The sequence below is a fragment of the Carassius gibelio genome, chromosome A21 (assembly GCF_023724105.1).
Source record: "Carassius gibelio isolate Cgi1373 ecotype wild population from Czech Republic chromosome A21, carGib1.2-hapl.c, whole genome shotgun sequence".
Taxonomy (NCBI): Eukaryota; Metazoa; Chordata; class Actinopteri; order Cypriniformes; family Cyprinidae; genus Carassius; species Carassius gibelio.
Genome location: NC_068391.1, coordinates 18,917,322 through 18,933,253, shown reverse-complemented (window position 1 = coordinate 18,933,253; position 15,932 = coordinate 18,917,322). Strand labels below are relative to the sequence as shown.

At 36.4% G+C, this 15,932-nt stretch overlaps 1 protein-coding gene across 3 annotated transcripts in view; it reads right to left on the bottom strand.

Moving 5' to 3' along the window:
• The window catches only part of LOC127942121 (glucocorticoid receptor), a 55,763-nt gene that overhangs the window by 38,802 nt on the left and 1,029 nt on the right, over positions 1–15,932 (bottom strand). For 2 of the 3 annotated variants that reach the window (XM_052537703.1, XM_052537705.1), the window contains exon 2: positions 14,070–15,118. In XM_052537703.1, the coding sequence (XP_052393663.1) occupies positions 14,070–15,109 (1,040 nt within the window). In that variant the 5' untranslated portion in view covers positions 15,110–15,118. Of the gene's footprint in view, positions 1–14,069; positions 15,119–15,339; positions 15,852–15,932 lie in introns of those variants that run through there. The other variant, XM_052537704.1, reaches the window with a different exon arrangement.

Here is a 15,932-nt window from a genome sequence, read left to right as displayed (position 1 = left end):
TCTTTTTACATGCCATTAGCTCCCATGGAAACCAAAGCTTTCAGGATGCAGAAAGGATACAACGGTGGTGTAAAATGGTTCATCTGACGAATACGCTTCAGCTGCCATTCACCATATTTAATGTGCGCTAAGTACAGCATGTGTGTTGGTCAGTGTTTATATGTGAATAAAAGCCTATATTAATCTAGTCATTATATAAAGCTATCAAGTCTTTTTAGATAACTTGAATTAACTTGATTTATAGAGATTGCTTTTACTATGTCTCTGTCTTTGTGTTGAAGCTTGACATTTTGGTGAAATGGTCTTACAGTCGAGAGACAGAAATCTGTCAGGCAGGCAGTCCATGGGCTAAAACGGCATCAAATTGGACAACATTTTTAGTCCTTGGCTATTTTTCTGAATGTTATCAGCTGGTGCTGTAGGTGGCTGTTTGCCGTTACTAGGAGGAAGAAATAGCTGCTTTATTCGCCTACAGTGGATAACATTGAACTCTGACACTGTATGTTTACAGTAAATGTTCTTGTTTCAGGAGAAGCCTGACTTGTTTTTTTCTTTCCTTTTGGTTTCATTTGAGTATGTGTACTGTATCTCATGGGTGAGTGGGTGGGTGGACGTAAAGCATGCCATGCCCACATGAAGAGCCTCCGTGGAATCCTCCATTGAGGTGACCTCTTCTCCATTTCCTCTCACAATGACCTATCATTTAAAGATCAAATGATGACTCAAGGCTCCAAACAAAAAAATTGAGTAAGGAGCCATTGGCTGCTATAAGAAAAAAAAAAACTTAAGTGCCAAATATATATATTTTTTTAACTTAAACTAAAGAATTACGAGAAATATTTTACTATTGTATACTCAAAATTACTTCTCAAATTATTAAGTAATATCATGCAACAAAGATATTTTTTTTCATCCATGTTCTAATTTATACAGTTCTGTTTTGCAGCATCTTATGACAAAACAAAAAAGCAATGCTTATTTCATTACTAGAGTTGTTCCGATTCCGATACTAGTATCAGAAATATCACCGATACCACAAAAAATTCTGGCATCAGCATCGGTGAGTAGATGAACCCATATACCGATTCGATACCATTTTCAAGACCTAGTTATGACCGCTAGCTTTGCCTAACCGCTGCACGGTTCTTCTTCGCTGCTCAGAATGCATTGCAAACACAGGAAGTTGTGCTGTGTTGCCACAAGCAACCCCTGTTTAGAACAGCGAAGAAGAAATGAAAACACGTTAGCAGCACTGATCTATATATGACTGGATCGCACATCGCGTTCTAAACTGCCAACAGACACATATATTATCTATATTATAGATCAGTGGTCAGCAGTATATCCGCTGTTTAGCAGTATTTCAGACTGGACCAACCAGACAGTAAAACGGTGACTAGGGATGCTACAAGTACTGGCACTTCACTACCAAGTCGGTGCTGGAAATTTAAACATGTGATTATACCGCCGTCTCCGTAGTACCTTAGTAAGTTACTGACTCCCGAGTATATTCGGTACCCGCAGCTGCGTTCAGTCGCTTCCGTGTTAGTCTAAGCGCTGGGCTCCAAACTGTAACCAAATATATACTAGTGTCTGTGAATAATAAACTGCAAAATACTATTTAAATATCCTGCAAATTCTACATCTCTGTGGGTGACGGGCGCAGATGCGCGGGAGCTCGCTGTTTTGTAGTATCATGCCGTGTGTCACTATATGAGGATACGAACTCATAAACCGTCACTTCATGAGAATTTACCGTTTCATTTGAGAAAACTGTCATATCATAAACACAGACACTCAAAGATCTTCATGGCGAGTAAATTTACAATATATTAAGCTACTGTTGTAGTCTACAGTAGATTTAGCTACGTCTCTATGTAGTGATAATAATATGTCTCTATTAATAATAATAATTATGCCTAGACGGTTGCTTGTTTTTTACTTGTTTTGTTGTAAAGAGATTATCTGATTAATATAGAATTTTTTATATTCCTAAACTTATTTGTTGCAGGTTTTTTATACAGTTTTAATGTAAAACTAAAATACCTTTTTTAGTTTGCGGTGTTCGGTTTTTGGCTGCATTTGAAGTTCTTTTTCGCTTAAGAAAATAAATAATATCAGATAACTGTAATAAACACAAGTAGTTCACTATATATTTGTTCATGTTTTTAAGTCTGAAGCACACCATAAAATAATTCTAGCAATTTACACAGGGCTAGAAGTATATAGAGCTGCATATACAGATACACACCCAGGTATCGGATCAGTACTCGGTATCGGCCGATACCCTGAGCCCAGGTATCGGAATCGGTATCGGAAAGAGAAAAAGGGTATCGGAACATCTCTATTAATTACATTTTAAAAGATGAATTAAAAGGTATTAATTTCATTAGTCACCATTTTTGAAGATGAGTTTGTATTAAATCATAAACACAAAATCCAGAACAAACAAACAAATTCACTGGAAAACATTCATTGGATTAAGGTTAAATTAAAATAAAGTGTATGCAGAAATGTATCCAAAGCGACTTACAGTGCATTCAGGCTATCAATTTTTACCTATCATGTGTTCCCTGGGAATCGAACCCCCAACCTTGGCAATAAATGGTATCTCCACTGGAGTTTATTTGTGAACAAACAAGTTCCTTTTTTATATTCATTCTCAAGGCATAACAACAATGTGAAAAGCATTTGCTTCCCCATAAATGGTAAATGTTGTGAAAATATTTTGGGCATACTGTCCAACCCTACTCTATAGTCTCTCTTTCTTTTCTCCTTCTCCCAACATCAACTAAGACATACTAAATAAAATGGGAGAAATCTATAAGGATTATCAATATTTTATTAGCCTTATTTTCATTTAATTTCCTTAATGAATTTTCAGCCGATTTTTGAAAGTGAAAGTAAAAGTGAAGTGACATACAGCCAAATATGGTGACCCACACTCAGAATTCATGCTCTGCATTTAACCCATCCAAAGTGCACACACACAGCAGTGAACACACACACACACACACACACACACACCTTGAACACAAACCCGTTTATGATGCGGCGCCCGGGGAGCAGTTGGAGGTTCAGTGCCTTGTTCAAGGGCACCTCAGTCGTGGTATTGACGGTGTACATGCACTCCCCCAATCTACAATTCCTGCTGGCCCGAGACTTGAACTCACAACCTTTGTATTACGCAAGTAATATGTAACATATAACCCATACTTGCAATTTTAACCCATTGCAAAAAAAAATAAATAAATAAGTTTCACAATATTTTTGTTATCATTGTGTGTCTGGAGCCCTGATTACAGATAAAAAAAAATAAACAAAAGACTGAGTTTAGATAAATAAAAACGTGAAATAGAAGAGTAAACAACATGAAACACTTAACACTTAATAACGCAACACTTTCCAGCTTGCACACAGTGGGGTTTTGGAAGACGTAATGTAATATTTTTTACCATTGCATCACATTACATTCATTCATGTCAGATTATAGATTTGCCTTACATATGCAAGAAAAAAAAAGTGTGAAATAAAGAGCTAGTTCACCAACTGACCTATAAAGAAATGTTTGCACATCTTACAAAAACAACACAGATGAAGAAGGTGATGAACTAAAAAAACTAAGTACCAGTTTGCATGTTATGAACATTATCTGCTTTATCTGGTTTGTGGTCTTGTGTGCTACATTCACAGCTGCCTCGTTCCCACTGAATTAATTATGATTTCTCATATATGGGGTGATTGAGTTTTGGAGACTGCTGGGTAAAGCCTCTAGCTTAGGAAAACTCGATTAACTTATCTCCCTACAACTGATTCTAAGAACCAGCGAAGAGGTGGAAAGGGCCTTAGATAACCAACGACAAAGTGCAAGTGTGTGTGGGTTTTCCCCCACTGAGGGCTCTGTAGAGGTGGAGGATGGAAAAAATATGTACAAAAGCTATCAGCAGAATTCAGAGATCATGTTTACATATGAGATACATGAGATCTATGGATCTAGGAAATGCAAAAGGCAGCCAGGTGTGGAGAGTTATTCTTTAATTTATTCGCTTATTTAATCAATACAAAAAATTAAGCATGATTTTTATTTAGTTTTCATCCTTTTATCCTTTCTTTATCGTTTGTCATGTTAAGAATGTTTGAGGACTCGTTGGAAATGTAGACAAATCAACCCGAGAAAAAGCAAGAAAAGCAAACCTAAAAACTATTGACTCACTAAAAACTGTTCAGTCCACTCTCTTACCATTTCAATTCAGCATGTCTATGTGGTTTAAAAACCAGTCTGAAATATGAGCAGAAAGATCTATTGTGCATCAAAAACAAGAAAAATAAACTCCATTATCGAACAGACCAGTCCCACGTACGATCGATGTGTATCGTGGAATAGAACAGATTGAGGTGGTAGTGTGGCATTCATGGGAGTTTCACACCAGCTAGAGTGATGACCACATAAAAGCCACAAACAGACAGGAAGTCATCAGAGGTAAACATGAACGTTCACAAGACCCTGAGCGTCACCATGGCAACCGATGCATCACTGAAGACCTGCATTAAAATCTATAAGTGGTGCTCCTACGCTCCTAGTTCTACAGCTGTTTACAGCTAATTCAGCCATACTGTTCTCTCTCTCTCTCTATATATATTTGCTTTAATTTAAAGCAACATAAAAATAAGCCATGTATATATATATATATATATATATATATATATATATGTGTGTGTGTGTATAAATAATATAGTGTTATTTTACAGTTTATTTTATGATATCTCCCATATACACACACACACATATATATATATATATATATATATATATATATATATATATATATATATATACAAAATCTGCCAGTAGGGGTAAACAATATATTATTTTAAAACAATTACAGATTTTTGCATCATAGTGGCTTCCAGTTTTCAGTATGTTTTAGAGCTGTCAAAAAAAAAAAAAAAAAAAATATATATATATATATATATATATATATATATATATATATATATATATATATATATATATATATATATATATATATGTGTATGTATGTATATATATTTCGAATATTCGTCAAATTTAAAATAAAAATCCATCCATCAATGTTAGGCCCCATAAACACTAGTGCCTTTTCATTTTAAAAACGTTTAAGTTTACACTACTCCGGTGTTTTCCCATTTGAAAACAGAGACTCTACAATTGGATACTATTATGCATGTCTCATGTTTATAAGAGCAAAACATTCTGATTGGCTAGTAATGTTAGTTTGGTTGAGAGTGAAAGCTGCTCCTCTCATACCATTGGTAGGCGAACTCGTGGACTCGTAAGTGGTATCAATCAACAAGATATATATATATATATATATTTTAGCCAAAGGCTGCACGCCGGAAATCTTGTACAGTGCCAGAAAGTTTTAAGCCATGTATGTAGTGTAGATGAAGATTGTTTCTTAAACACAGCTGAAACCCCTGTGTAAATGCAGATCATTTTAATTCTAAAACGAAAACGCACTAGTGTAACGGGGCCTTAGGTGTGCGTTAAAAAGACTGCCTTATAAGGCCTGGGTATACTATACATTCCGTGTCCGTTCCGTCTCTCGTACAGCTGCGTTCCCACTGCTTTCAAAGGCGGACGAGCTCGACACAGCTCCACTTCTGTCTCATAACTCACGTCGCACACGTGCTGTTGTACGCGTATTGCCTGCACGCGGAAGGGGTGCATCGCTGTCCAGGAGCCCTCTTGATGACAAAAATTACATAATGCGGATGGGGCGCAGATGCGGACTGCCGAAGTACACTTTTAAGTAAGTGTCATTGCATTATAATGTTTTTGTTAGCCTATCCAGCTGAAGCCACTATGTGCAGCGCTGCAGCGTTGTTCAAAATATTGTGGAAAAAGAAAACATTAATGTGGAAAATAAACTATGCCGTTCACACAGAATGCATATTTTGCGCATTTTCTAGAGGGACATCTTTTATCACTGTTGCACTCGCGTCTCACAGTAGAAAACTGCATGTTTAGAGTTTATGAGAACTGCATGTTCGAGAGTTTATGGTGGGTATACATATAAACATTATTTTAAATATGCACTTTTTTCACAGACATGTTGTTTTCTTATGCTTTGAATAAACATGAATTAGTAATATTTTGTTCGATGCACCCTCTTGTGGTCTCAGGAGAGAAGCCAAAAGCTTTACCCTAACTGAAATGATGAATTTAATTCGAATTTATATCATATTAAAGTACAAAATTCTAATTTAGTTTTTCAGCAATTTTGACAGCCCTGGTATTTATATTTATATATATATATATATATATATATATATATATATATAAATGTTTAATTCATGCTATAATAATAAAAATGCAAACAGATGCAAAACTTTGATGCAAATAGAAGAAAACATCCTTCATTTAGCAGTGAGAAAACAAAGCTGAGTGGCATGCAATTAGGAGCTGAATGCTGCTCTTTGCATTCAGAGGTCAAGCACATGACAGAAATGTTCATAAAATCACTGCAGCAGTGCAAAATTCCTGTAATTGACCTTTAAAAGGACAGGACAGAACCATGACAATAATTACATGTGACAGAAGCCACAAAATAAGCAGAGGCCTGAAAGACAGATGGGTGGAAAGCGGCAGAAATAACAGTTCTGTGTGATAGAGACCGATTTAGTTAGTTGCTGATTAACAGATGCTTTTAACCTTTTTAAGAGACTGTCAGTGTACTACGTGCAAGGACAAGCAAGCTCAGATTTAAGATCAAATAAATCAAAACAAATCAGATGTTCAGTACAGTCCCTAAGAGCTTTGATTTTACATGGTTATACATTAAAAGGCAAACAATAAAAGATATAACAGCCTGTAATGAAGTAGTCCTAGTAACATCATTTTATTTATACATAATAATTCTGCCATTCTATTTCATATAGACACAAACACAGACATACAGTATGTGTGTGTGTGTATATATATAGTTTTATCTAGTATTTTAACTATGCTAATGTATTGTTATTAAATTTCTTTCATTGCCATTTAGATGACTGTTAAAAATATTGAAATCTGGCCAATTTCAAACTTTGGATAATACATTTAAAAGACCTTTCATTATTTTGATTTTTTTTCAGTGCATTCTGTTTTTTAAATCTGATACCTAACAAATGTCTTTGTGTTAAACATAATAAATGTTACCGTTTTTTATTTTTTTTATTAAAATTACTGTCTTTTTTGCCATTTTGCTTATTTAAGGCAGCATTTTATGTTATTATAGAATTTTTTTACTGGGTCATATTTCCAGAAATAAATTCAAAGTTTCATTTGTTAAGTTAACCTTGATCTTTGCAAGACAATCCAGTCCAGATAATATTCTTCTTCACACAACTAATTCCTTCTGTACATTTCCTTACTGAGAGCAGAGCACAGCTGTCTAAACTCTAAGCTTTAGATTAGGTTTTAAATCTGGTAGAAACCACAGCTTGTGTATTTAGAAATCACCCGTAATTAATTGTGTGAACAGCTGAAAAAACACAATGAATTTGCAGTAAAAAGCACTGAAGAGCCGATGTGATTTCCAGAAGATCTGAGGAACAGTCTTCTGCAGACTGTAATAACTCAGCACCCTAGAGCAAATCCAACCCAAGCTCCTGGAAAACTCTAAACAAACAGAAAGAGGGGAGGAATTCACCAAGCTTGAGGGCAAAGTTGCAACTTTAGTCCAGCTGGCTCCAGGCCCACTTACAGTACAGCTCGTCTCCTCCTCCAGTGATATTGAGGGGAGGGCAGATGCCAGGAAATCAGGCCAAAGACTCCCACTTGAAGAGCAGAACCAGAACGTAGGTCTTAAAGGAACAGTTCACTCTAAAAACTGAGAATTCACCATTTACTCATCTTTGCTCTAGTATTTGATCCAAATCCTCTTTCATGAAAAATAAGTGTTTAATTTCTGCAGAATAACCTGGCTGTAAATTAAATAGGCACCATTGTATACTATGGAAGCCGTGTCCGCCACTGAATAAAAAAATAAAAAAATTAAAATGCGAATGGTTACGTTTTATTTGACAATTATGATTTCTTTCTTGCAATTACGACTTTTTCTTAAAATTGTGAGTTCACAACTCACAATGCTGACTCGACACAGAATTGTATGATATAATGATGAAGTTATGAAGTCTAATTCCGAGGGGGGAAAAAGACCCATTTCTTACAGTTGTGTTTAAATCACTAAATTCTGAGTTTATTACTCGCAACTCATTTATATCTTTCAATTTTGACTTTATTTCTCAAAATAGCTCACAATTAAGACTTTTTCCTTGCAATTTGAGCTTATATATCTCGCAATTCTGGGAAAGAAAGTCAGGACTGCAAATTTATACCACAGAATTCTTAGAAAGAAAAAAATGATTGCATGATATAAACTCACAACTGCAAGAAAAAAAAGACAGAATTGTTAGATAAAAAGTCGCAAATACCGCTTTTATTTTTTATTGCCATTTTCATTAAATCTTTCTTATAAAGTCTGATAAAGCAGTGTTCATGTGCAGAGCACTTCTTTAATTACAGCTGTTCTCGAGTTAACAGCTATTTCTGCCGATCCTAAAGCGCATCCTGCTGGCAGAGAATGGATGTGCATTTCCAATAAACCCCTTTGCAGTTTTGTTGCATGGCTCCAGAAGAATTGGAGTGTAATTCATCAATTTTTTTATGGCATTTCTTTTGTTATTTTATATTGGAGCTTCACAGCCCCAGTCCTGTTTCACTTCATTTTCATTTTTGGGTGAATGGCTTGGTTCCCTTTGTTTCAGATGGACCAGACACCACACACTGCATTTGCAGAAGGTATGCATGGCACTATTAATGTCCCTGTTCTTGTTGAATAAGTACGCCATTGCATAAATAGTGCGAGACAGGCAGTCAAAGACGGATGCGTGTTGTTTGGTGACACCTCGGTGACCCACATTCCACTGTTCTGAAACCTGTACGATTTCCCTTTGTCATTTTCTACTGTACAACAGACTTCTTTAAAAACCACTTTGCACCAAACAATTGGTTCCTAGCAACACGTATTGCAGAAAAGGTTTAGCCCACATCTGTTACGTTTTAACCCTTATTACCACAGGGTCATGTACAAATTTGCAACACTATTCAGCTTCAAACAGGACGTGCATCATCAGATAAATATCGAAGCTAATGTTTTATTTGTCTCCTTTTTTAAAGTTTTAAAGCCAAATAATAATAATAATAATAAAATAATAATTTTAACCAGATGGCTGGTGATCTCCTCATTCTAAGATCCAATGCCAGATTACAAATGATCAGAGCAGAAAGCAAAAGCATATCAAGTACAGCAAACAAAATAATATCAATCAGTTATGATACTCTGCAAAGCATTTATCATTAGATGTGAAAAAATTAAGGTATATCTATAAATGCAACAGAATTGAAACCAAATGATTAAAATGGTGTCCTTAAAGATTTTTCAGGCTGTAAACAATGTCAGAGGTGGATATTACTGAGTAATGGATATATTTTTTCCCTGATTAGTTGCACAGTTAAACGTCTTCATATATTCAAAGACTTGGCTTAGTGGTTAGACAAAGTGAGTTGTGATGCTCATGCAGCCCTGCAAGTTTGATTCTGGTTACCATTTATTGTCTCCCCTCCACACAGTTTCTAAAATAACAAAATAACATTAATAATAATAATTAACAGAAATACTGTCGACAGAGAACACTGCTTAGAAATTAGCATGAAAATGAGTCCTGTACTGTACTGGTTATATTCTGCTTAGTTCAACCACAGGACAAACATAAGAGTGTGCTTGAAGAAGTGAAGTCGAATCTTCAGAAGAGACACCAATAATTCACTTTTACGCAACATTGTAAACTTGGACAGCAGAGTCTCAGCTTCAATCAGAAATATTCTTCAGTTTGTACAGACAACGGTTTTCCACACATGCAAACCTCTTATTCATTCGATCACATACTCTGGATTATGAGAGTAGATTATATCATTATAATCCGTTGAGCTGTGGAAAATAATAAAAATGACAGATGGACGTGACATGAACAAAAATTTAAATATAAAAAAAAGATAAATCAAAATGTGCTACAAAACAAAAAAAGGCATGAATGCATCAAAAGAAACTAGATGCTGGCCTATTCATAACTAATAAGACTTTTGGAATTATCGAATATCAGCACACTGAATGCATACAATGACTCGTCCCATGGGTTGTGCTGGAGCAGGACCGCACCCTCAAGAAGTGGGAAAAAAGAAAAGAAAAAAACACAATCTGAAGGGGTTTGTCGTCTCACGTGACTACATTCAACTGACTCACACGAACTAGAAGAAAGAAGCTCACCATATGGTCGTTACACGTAGATGTTATACAGTATACAATTAATCATTAAAGAACAGAATTTGAAGGTTTGCCAGGGTGGTAACTATAACTATAATTATGAATAAAATAACATGCTACTGTACTACTGCATGTGTGTATTCACCTCAGTAAAATACTGACATTCTACCATCACACATCTTCATGTTACCAAAAACCTATAAATACTTTGTATTTCCTACGTAGAGCTGCAACAGAGTGAGATTTTCAGGTCTCAGAAAACATCAAAATGTCACAATATTCTGTATTACACAATTTGATTAAATATTGATTTATTTGGAAAGATCAATTTTCCTTCAGGAAACAAAAAATCTCTTCCAACTAACGCTGCAAACTATATAGGAGACATTCTTATCTAGTACATTACTATAATAGTCGAAGTTAAAATGATCAACAGAACCTAAATTATTATCTACTTGGTATACTTTGGATATTTCAATCAATGCTTGGAAAAACACATTTGCACACAGTACACACATTTTTTATACTATAAATGGTATTTGATTGACAATAAATGTTTTCAATCATTAAATTAATTTTAAAATCTTTTGTCTTATTTTGCAGTATTGTTAAATGTCAACATTATTTTTCATTGATTTCTAATGTAATATTCTCTATAACTCCTAGGATTCCCAGGGTCAATTATCCCTTTTAAGTAATTATTATAAGATGCATTATTATAATTTACTCTGATCCATTCCTAAATATGTATTAATATGAATTCCAACAACTATAAACTACTGTTTGACTCCTATTTAGTCTCTCCTTGACCTCTCCAGAGAACTCTTCCAACTGGGCCGAATTTACCTCCAAATTAAATGCATTCAGAGACCACTATGTTCCTGCATCACCCGCCGTCGAAAACAAACACGGCCGTATATTGCTCTCAGCAAAGAGAGCAGAACGGACCGGTATGGACAAGATATTTCTTTCGACTGCAGTATGAGAGAGCTACTGCAAATAAAAGCCGCTGCCTGAAATTCCATTGATTCTTAGATTAGAAAACATGTTGAAACAAACCCGAGCCACGAGATGCTGGCATTAAAGATGATCAAAGGTGTGATTTAAGGAACTGCTAGAGTCAACAAGTCTTAAGTCGAAGTCAAACATTACTCACAGGCACTTAGTTTCACAAATTAGCCTCATTTTCTAGCTGTACTGCATCCTGTATGTACATTAAAAGACTGCTGTACTAAAGTCTAATGCTGAGACGCTTCAAAAATATTCAATTCAGAAATTATTATTGTGGCTGTTTTTGAAATACTATTATTAGAGTTAACTTTTGTTAGCTCTGAAGCCATTTGCTAAATCGCTCAAAAAAGCACAGTCAAAAGGGTTAATAAACAAAAACATGTTGTACATATTATTGTCGTAGTAATTATATTTGAATTTAGCTGAAAAAGCCCACAAGAAAATGCAATTAGCAAATATAAACTAAATCAAGCACTGCATTCAATTGTTTTCCATTGCATTACGTCTCTAAATAAATCACAATTTGTGCAAGCAATAAGGGGACTTTAAGCATTGTACTGTACGTATTATGTAAAAAAAATGTTTTTTATTATTTTTAACTTCCAGATAAGAGTACTGCAGCCTTTTATCTGCCCTGTTACATATGAATAAGAATTTATGAAATGCTTGATTTATCATCACTTTGACAGCAGTTCACATTCCTGACCTTCGGGAAAAAAGAGCCTGCATGACGGGTAAAACCCTTGAACCAAACTGAACTAAAAGATTTCTATCATGCTAAATTAAAACAACTAAATACTTTCTATAAAATCAAACAAAAATTGTCCTGTTTTTTTTTTTAAATTAATGAATTCCATCTAAAATGGAAAATGATTTTAAAAAGTAGATTAAGCAGCATTTCCTGAATAAAACACTTTCATATTAGACTATTACGGTTTAGGTTTTTTTTAGGCTCAGTGTAAATTACATTCCACATCAGAGTGGTCAACATGTCTTGTTTTCGGTCACTGTGCATAAAACGTACAGTGTAAAGAGAGCTAAAAATGGTTAAATATGCAAGGAAGACGGCCAATAATTCAGAACACAAATCAGTGTAATGAAGAAGACCAATCGTACTGTAATTCACTCTGCAAATATGATGACAGCTTCCCTGTTGATTACATTTTGAATGCATTTAATCAGTGTACATCAGAGAGATTTCCAAACTTTCATATTAAATGTCTTCATAAAGTCTGAATGTTTAAACTGAAGTGATTGTAAGAGGTTTAAAAAAATTCAAACCCGAATATTAACACAAGATGTGTCCACAAAAATGAGTCAGGTGAAATTCAGGTAACTAACACGGTCAGGTTTCTCCTAACACAGCACTAAACTGTCCAAGTTGGTTTAGAGGGAGAAATATGCTGACCTAAATATCTCTAACTTGGCTTTCTGCGTGGACTGCCAGATTAACACTGAGCCATCGGGAAAAGGTTTAAAGGTTTCTCTTGCGCAAATGAGACTGGCACGTTGCATCAAGTTGGATAAGAAAACGATAACAAAACATTACACCGTACCACTGCACATACAAATCCGAACCATGAACAAAAAAAAAAAAGCATAACTGTGAGGTCATTAAAAGTCCATATATTTCAGGATCTCCCAGAGCGCATAAATTCATATCTCAGTAGAAGGTTGGCTGCAAAACTCATTTCATCTGAAAACCCAACGCCAAGTAGCAAAGTAAAACTGGTCAAGAGTCAAGATCAAGGACACACTTTATATTATTTGCAGTACTCAGGGAATTTTGAGCCATAATGACTAATAGCTTCTAGTCCTCTCCACACTCATTGAAAAACAATATCACATCAGCTGCAGCAACAATGGTCGATGTTGTTATTGATGCCTAGAGCCTCCTGAAACAGGGCTCAGAGAGGAGCGCATGTGTGCCGTTCGGGGCCGAAGGGAGCTCCATGAGGCCCATGTGTTTGCTTTGGATGGGCAAAGCACCAATACAGATCAGCGCACACGGGCTCCTGGGAGAGTCAGCGGACCAGCACACAAACTAATTAAAGATGCAAACAACAGCTTCATCAAATCTCATGCAGTTTTGAGAAGTTTTGTGAATAGTTTTTTTGTTTTTTTTAAAAATGCTACAGAATAAAAGGGTGTGGAATACAGAATCCACTCCACATTGCCATCAGGATTTCATGACTGACACTTAACTGGATGAGGGTCATTATATCGAGATTACATTTACAAAAATGGTATCCTGTGAAATATCTTAGAACTGAGGATAAATCCAAAATGTATATCCTCTATAAAAACGTAAAAAAATGTTTCAAATCATACTCATTTCATTGCAAGACTCTAAATTATAGTTTTAAACCTTTTAAAACGACCCGAGTTTTAAAGTATTCTGCGATTGCATTTTGCAGATATGCCCCTTATGGCGAAAGATTTCCCATAATGGCCACGATTTCACACAATTTCTTCAGCTGATGAAATATTTTACAGCTCAGCATTACTACAGTTTTTTTTTTTTACTAATTTCCTTTACCTTTTCGGGTCTGGAAACCACGATTTTAAAATTCCCTGAAGTTCTCCATGGCCGTGGGAACCGTGCACTACCCTCAACCTCCTTTCATTTTAGAGCAAATTATTCACTATTTATCCATTTCCTCGTTCATTATAAAAGCAGCTCATTCAACAGCTTTTGAAAGTCATTCCTACCTGCTGTATGGATAGGTGGACGGAAGTACCGTCTCATTGGCTCTCTGCATCCCAGACGGATCTCCATATCCATTTCCTCGACCCCAGCCATCACTTAAGGTGTGTAGGGGAGAAAACAGGCCGAAAGGGGGTTTCTGATCTGGTAAAGTCACCGCTGAGGCAGTGTTGCCTCCATAGTGGTATCCCTGTCCGCCCATATCTCCCAAAGCGGCGGGCCCACCGTGAAGCCCACCCATCCCTGACATCTGACAGTAGCTCCGCCTCTCACTCTCCTGTTTGATGACACCTGGTGTGCACAGCTGGATAAAGTCTGTGTCTTTCTCTGTCTTTATGTTGACACTGGCTTCCACCATCTGCTGCCGTTTCCCCGTGCCGTTCACATTCGCGCAGGCTGCACTGCTGCCAGTGACAACAGGGCTGGTCTCCTTCAGAAAGTTGCCCTCTCCCAGCAGGGTTTCATCCACTGCCAATGAGGAAAGAAAGGCAGCCTCGTCGGCAACGTAGAGCTCATTCAGCTCAGATAGGGAGTCAGTGAAGTCCAGATCCTTAAGGATGTCAATGGTGTTGTCTCCAATCACTCTCTCATTAACATCCAATTCCTTATTCCGGTGGTCATAGGATGGAAAGTCCAGCCCATCTTTCTCCATGGGGGAAAACTGCTCCATTTTCATTGCAAAAGTGTCAGGGGCCTGGATGCCAGAACCACGATTTAAGTCCGCAATGCTCTCGTCCAAGAGCGAAAAGTTCTCCCCAATGTTAAGAGGCTCTTTTACCTTTTGCTGGTGCTGCATTTTGAAAGGTCTGAATCCCTTAACATCTGGTTCTTGTATGTTACGTCCCATTAAAGACGGATCTGCCAGAGAGAGATTTCTTTGAGCGTCACTACCGCTCTGTCCGTTGGAGAACTCTTTTGACGTATTTAAAGCGGACGCACTGACACCAATATCAATGTCAATATCGGGCACGAAGCCTCTCTCGATACAATCCCCGAAAGTTAAATTCTCAGGACTGTTACTGCTGCGTTTTTGTCCACTGTCCATATCTTAATCCTGTTGTGTAGACAGAAACATATTAAACATAAAATGTAGATCATATTATCAAAAAATACAATGTTTCACATATAAAATGGAGTAAAAATTGCTCTTGTGCTATTTTACATTGCACTTATGTTTAACCAAGACAATTTCACAGCATTTATTTTCTGGTGAGTTATTCAGAAAATGTTACAGATTCAGACTTTGAATAGAGTAGGTCTGGACAGAACTCCCACCTGGAGTTCCTCTCGGCTCTTAATGCAATTAAATAATATGATATGAAAGTACATGTCTATCCAGATGCCCACACAAAGGCTCTCTTGGGGTGACATAATGAATGGGTTTTGCAGCTTTCTAAGACTTTTCAGCTAAACAGCCGTTCAAGTTGTATTTGACCCTTGCACGAGCATTTATGTTTTTTTGTTCTCCTGCCAACTTATTCGAATTTATAGTCTGCATTACTGCGATAATAAAATTCTGTAGTTCTATAAAAACCTACTGCAACGCATGCAAACTCATCCCACAAAATGGAGCTTGATGAGGCGATTGTTTGCTCAGATAATGAAGGCTCGAGGCGCGTAGAGACATTAAAACTCATACAAATCCTCCAAATGCATTGGTCGATGCACCGCGGTGCTGCCGCCTGTCGGTCGAGCGCAGCCACTGCGTCCAAAACGAACTTGAGCCTGACAAACCGCTTAATGTGTACTAAAGCTCGTTTAACCTACATAAATGTCAAACAGCACATCAATACATACTAAATAACTTAACGACAACTGAAATCGAGCCTGAGGACACAATATAAACGTTAAAATGCACGATGACGCAA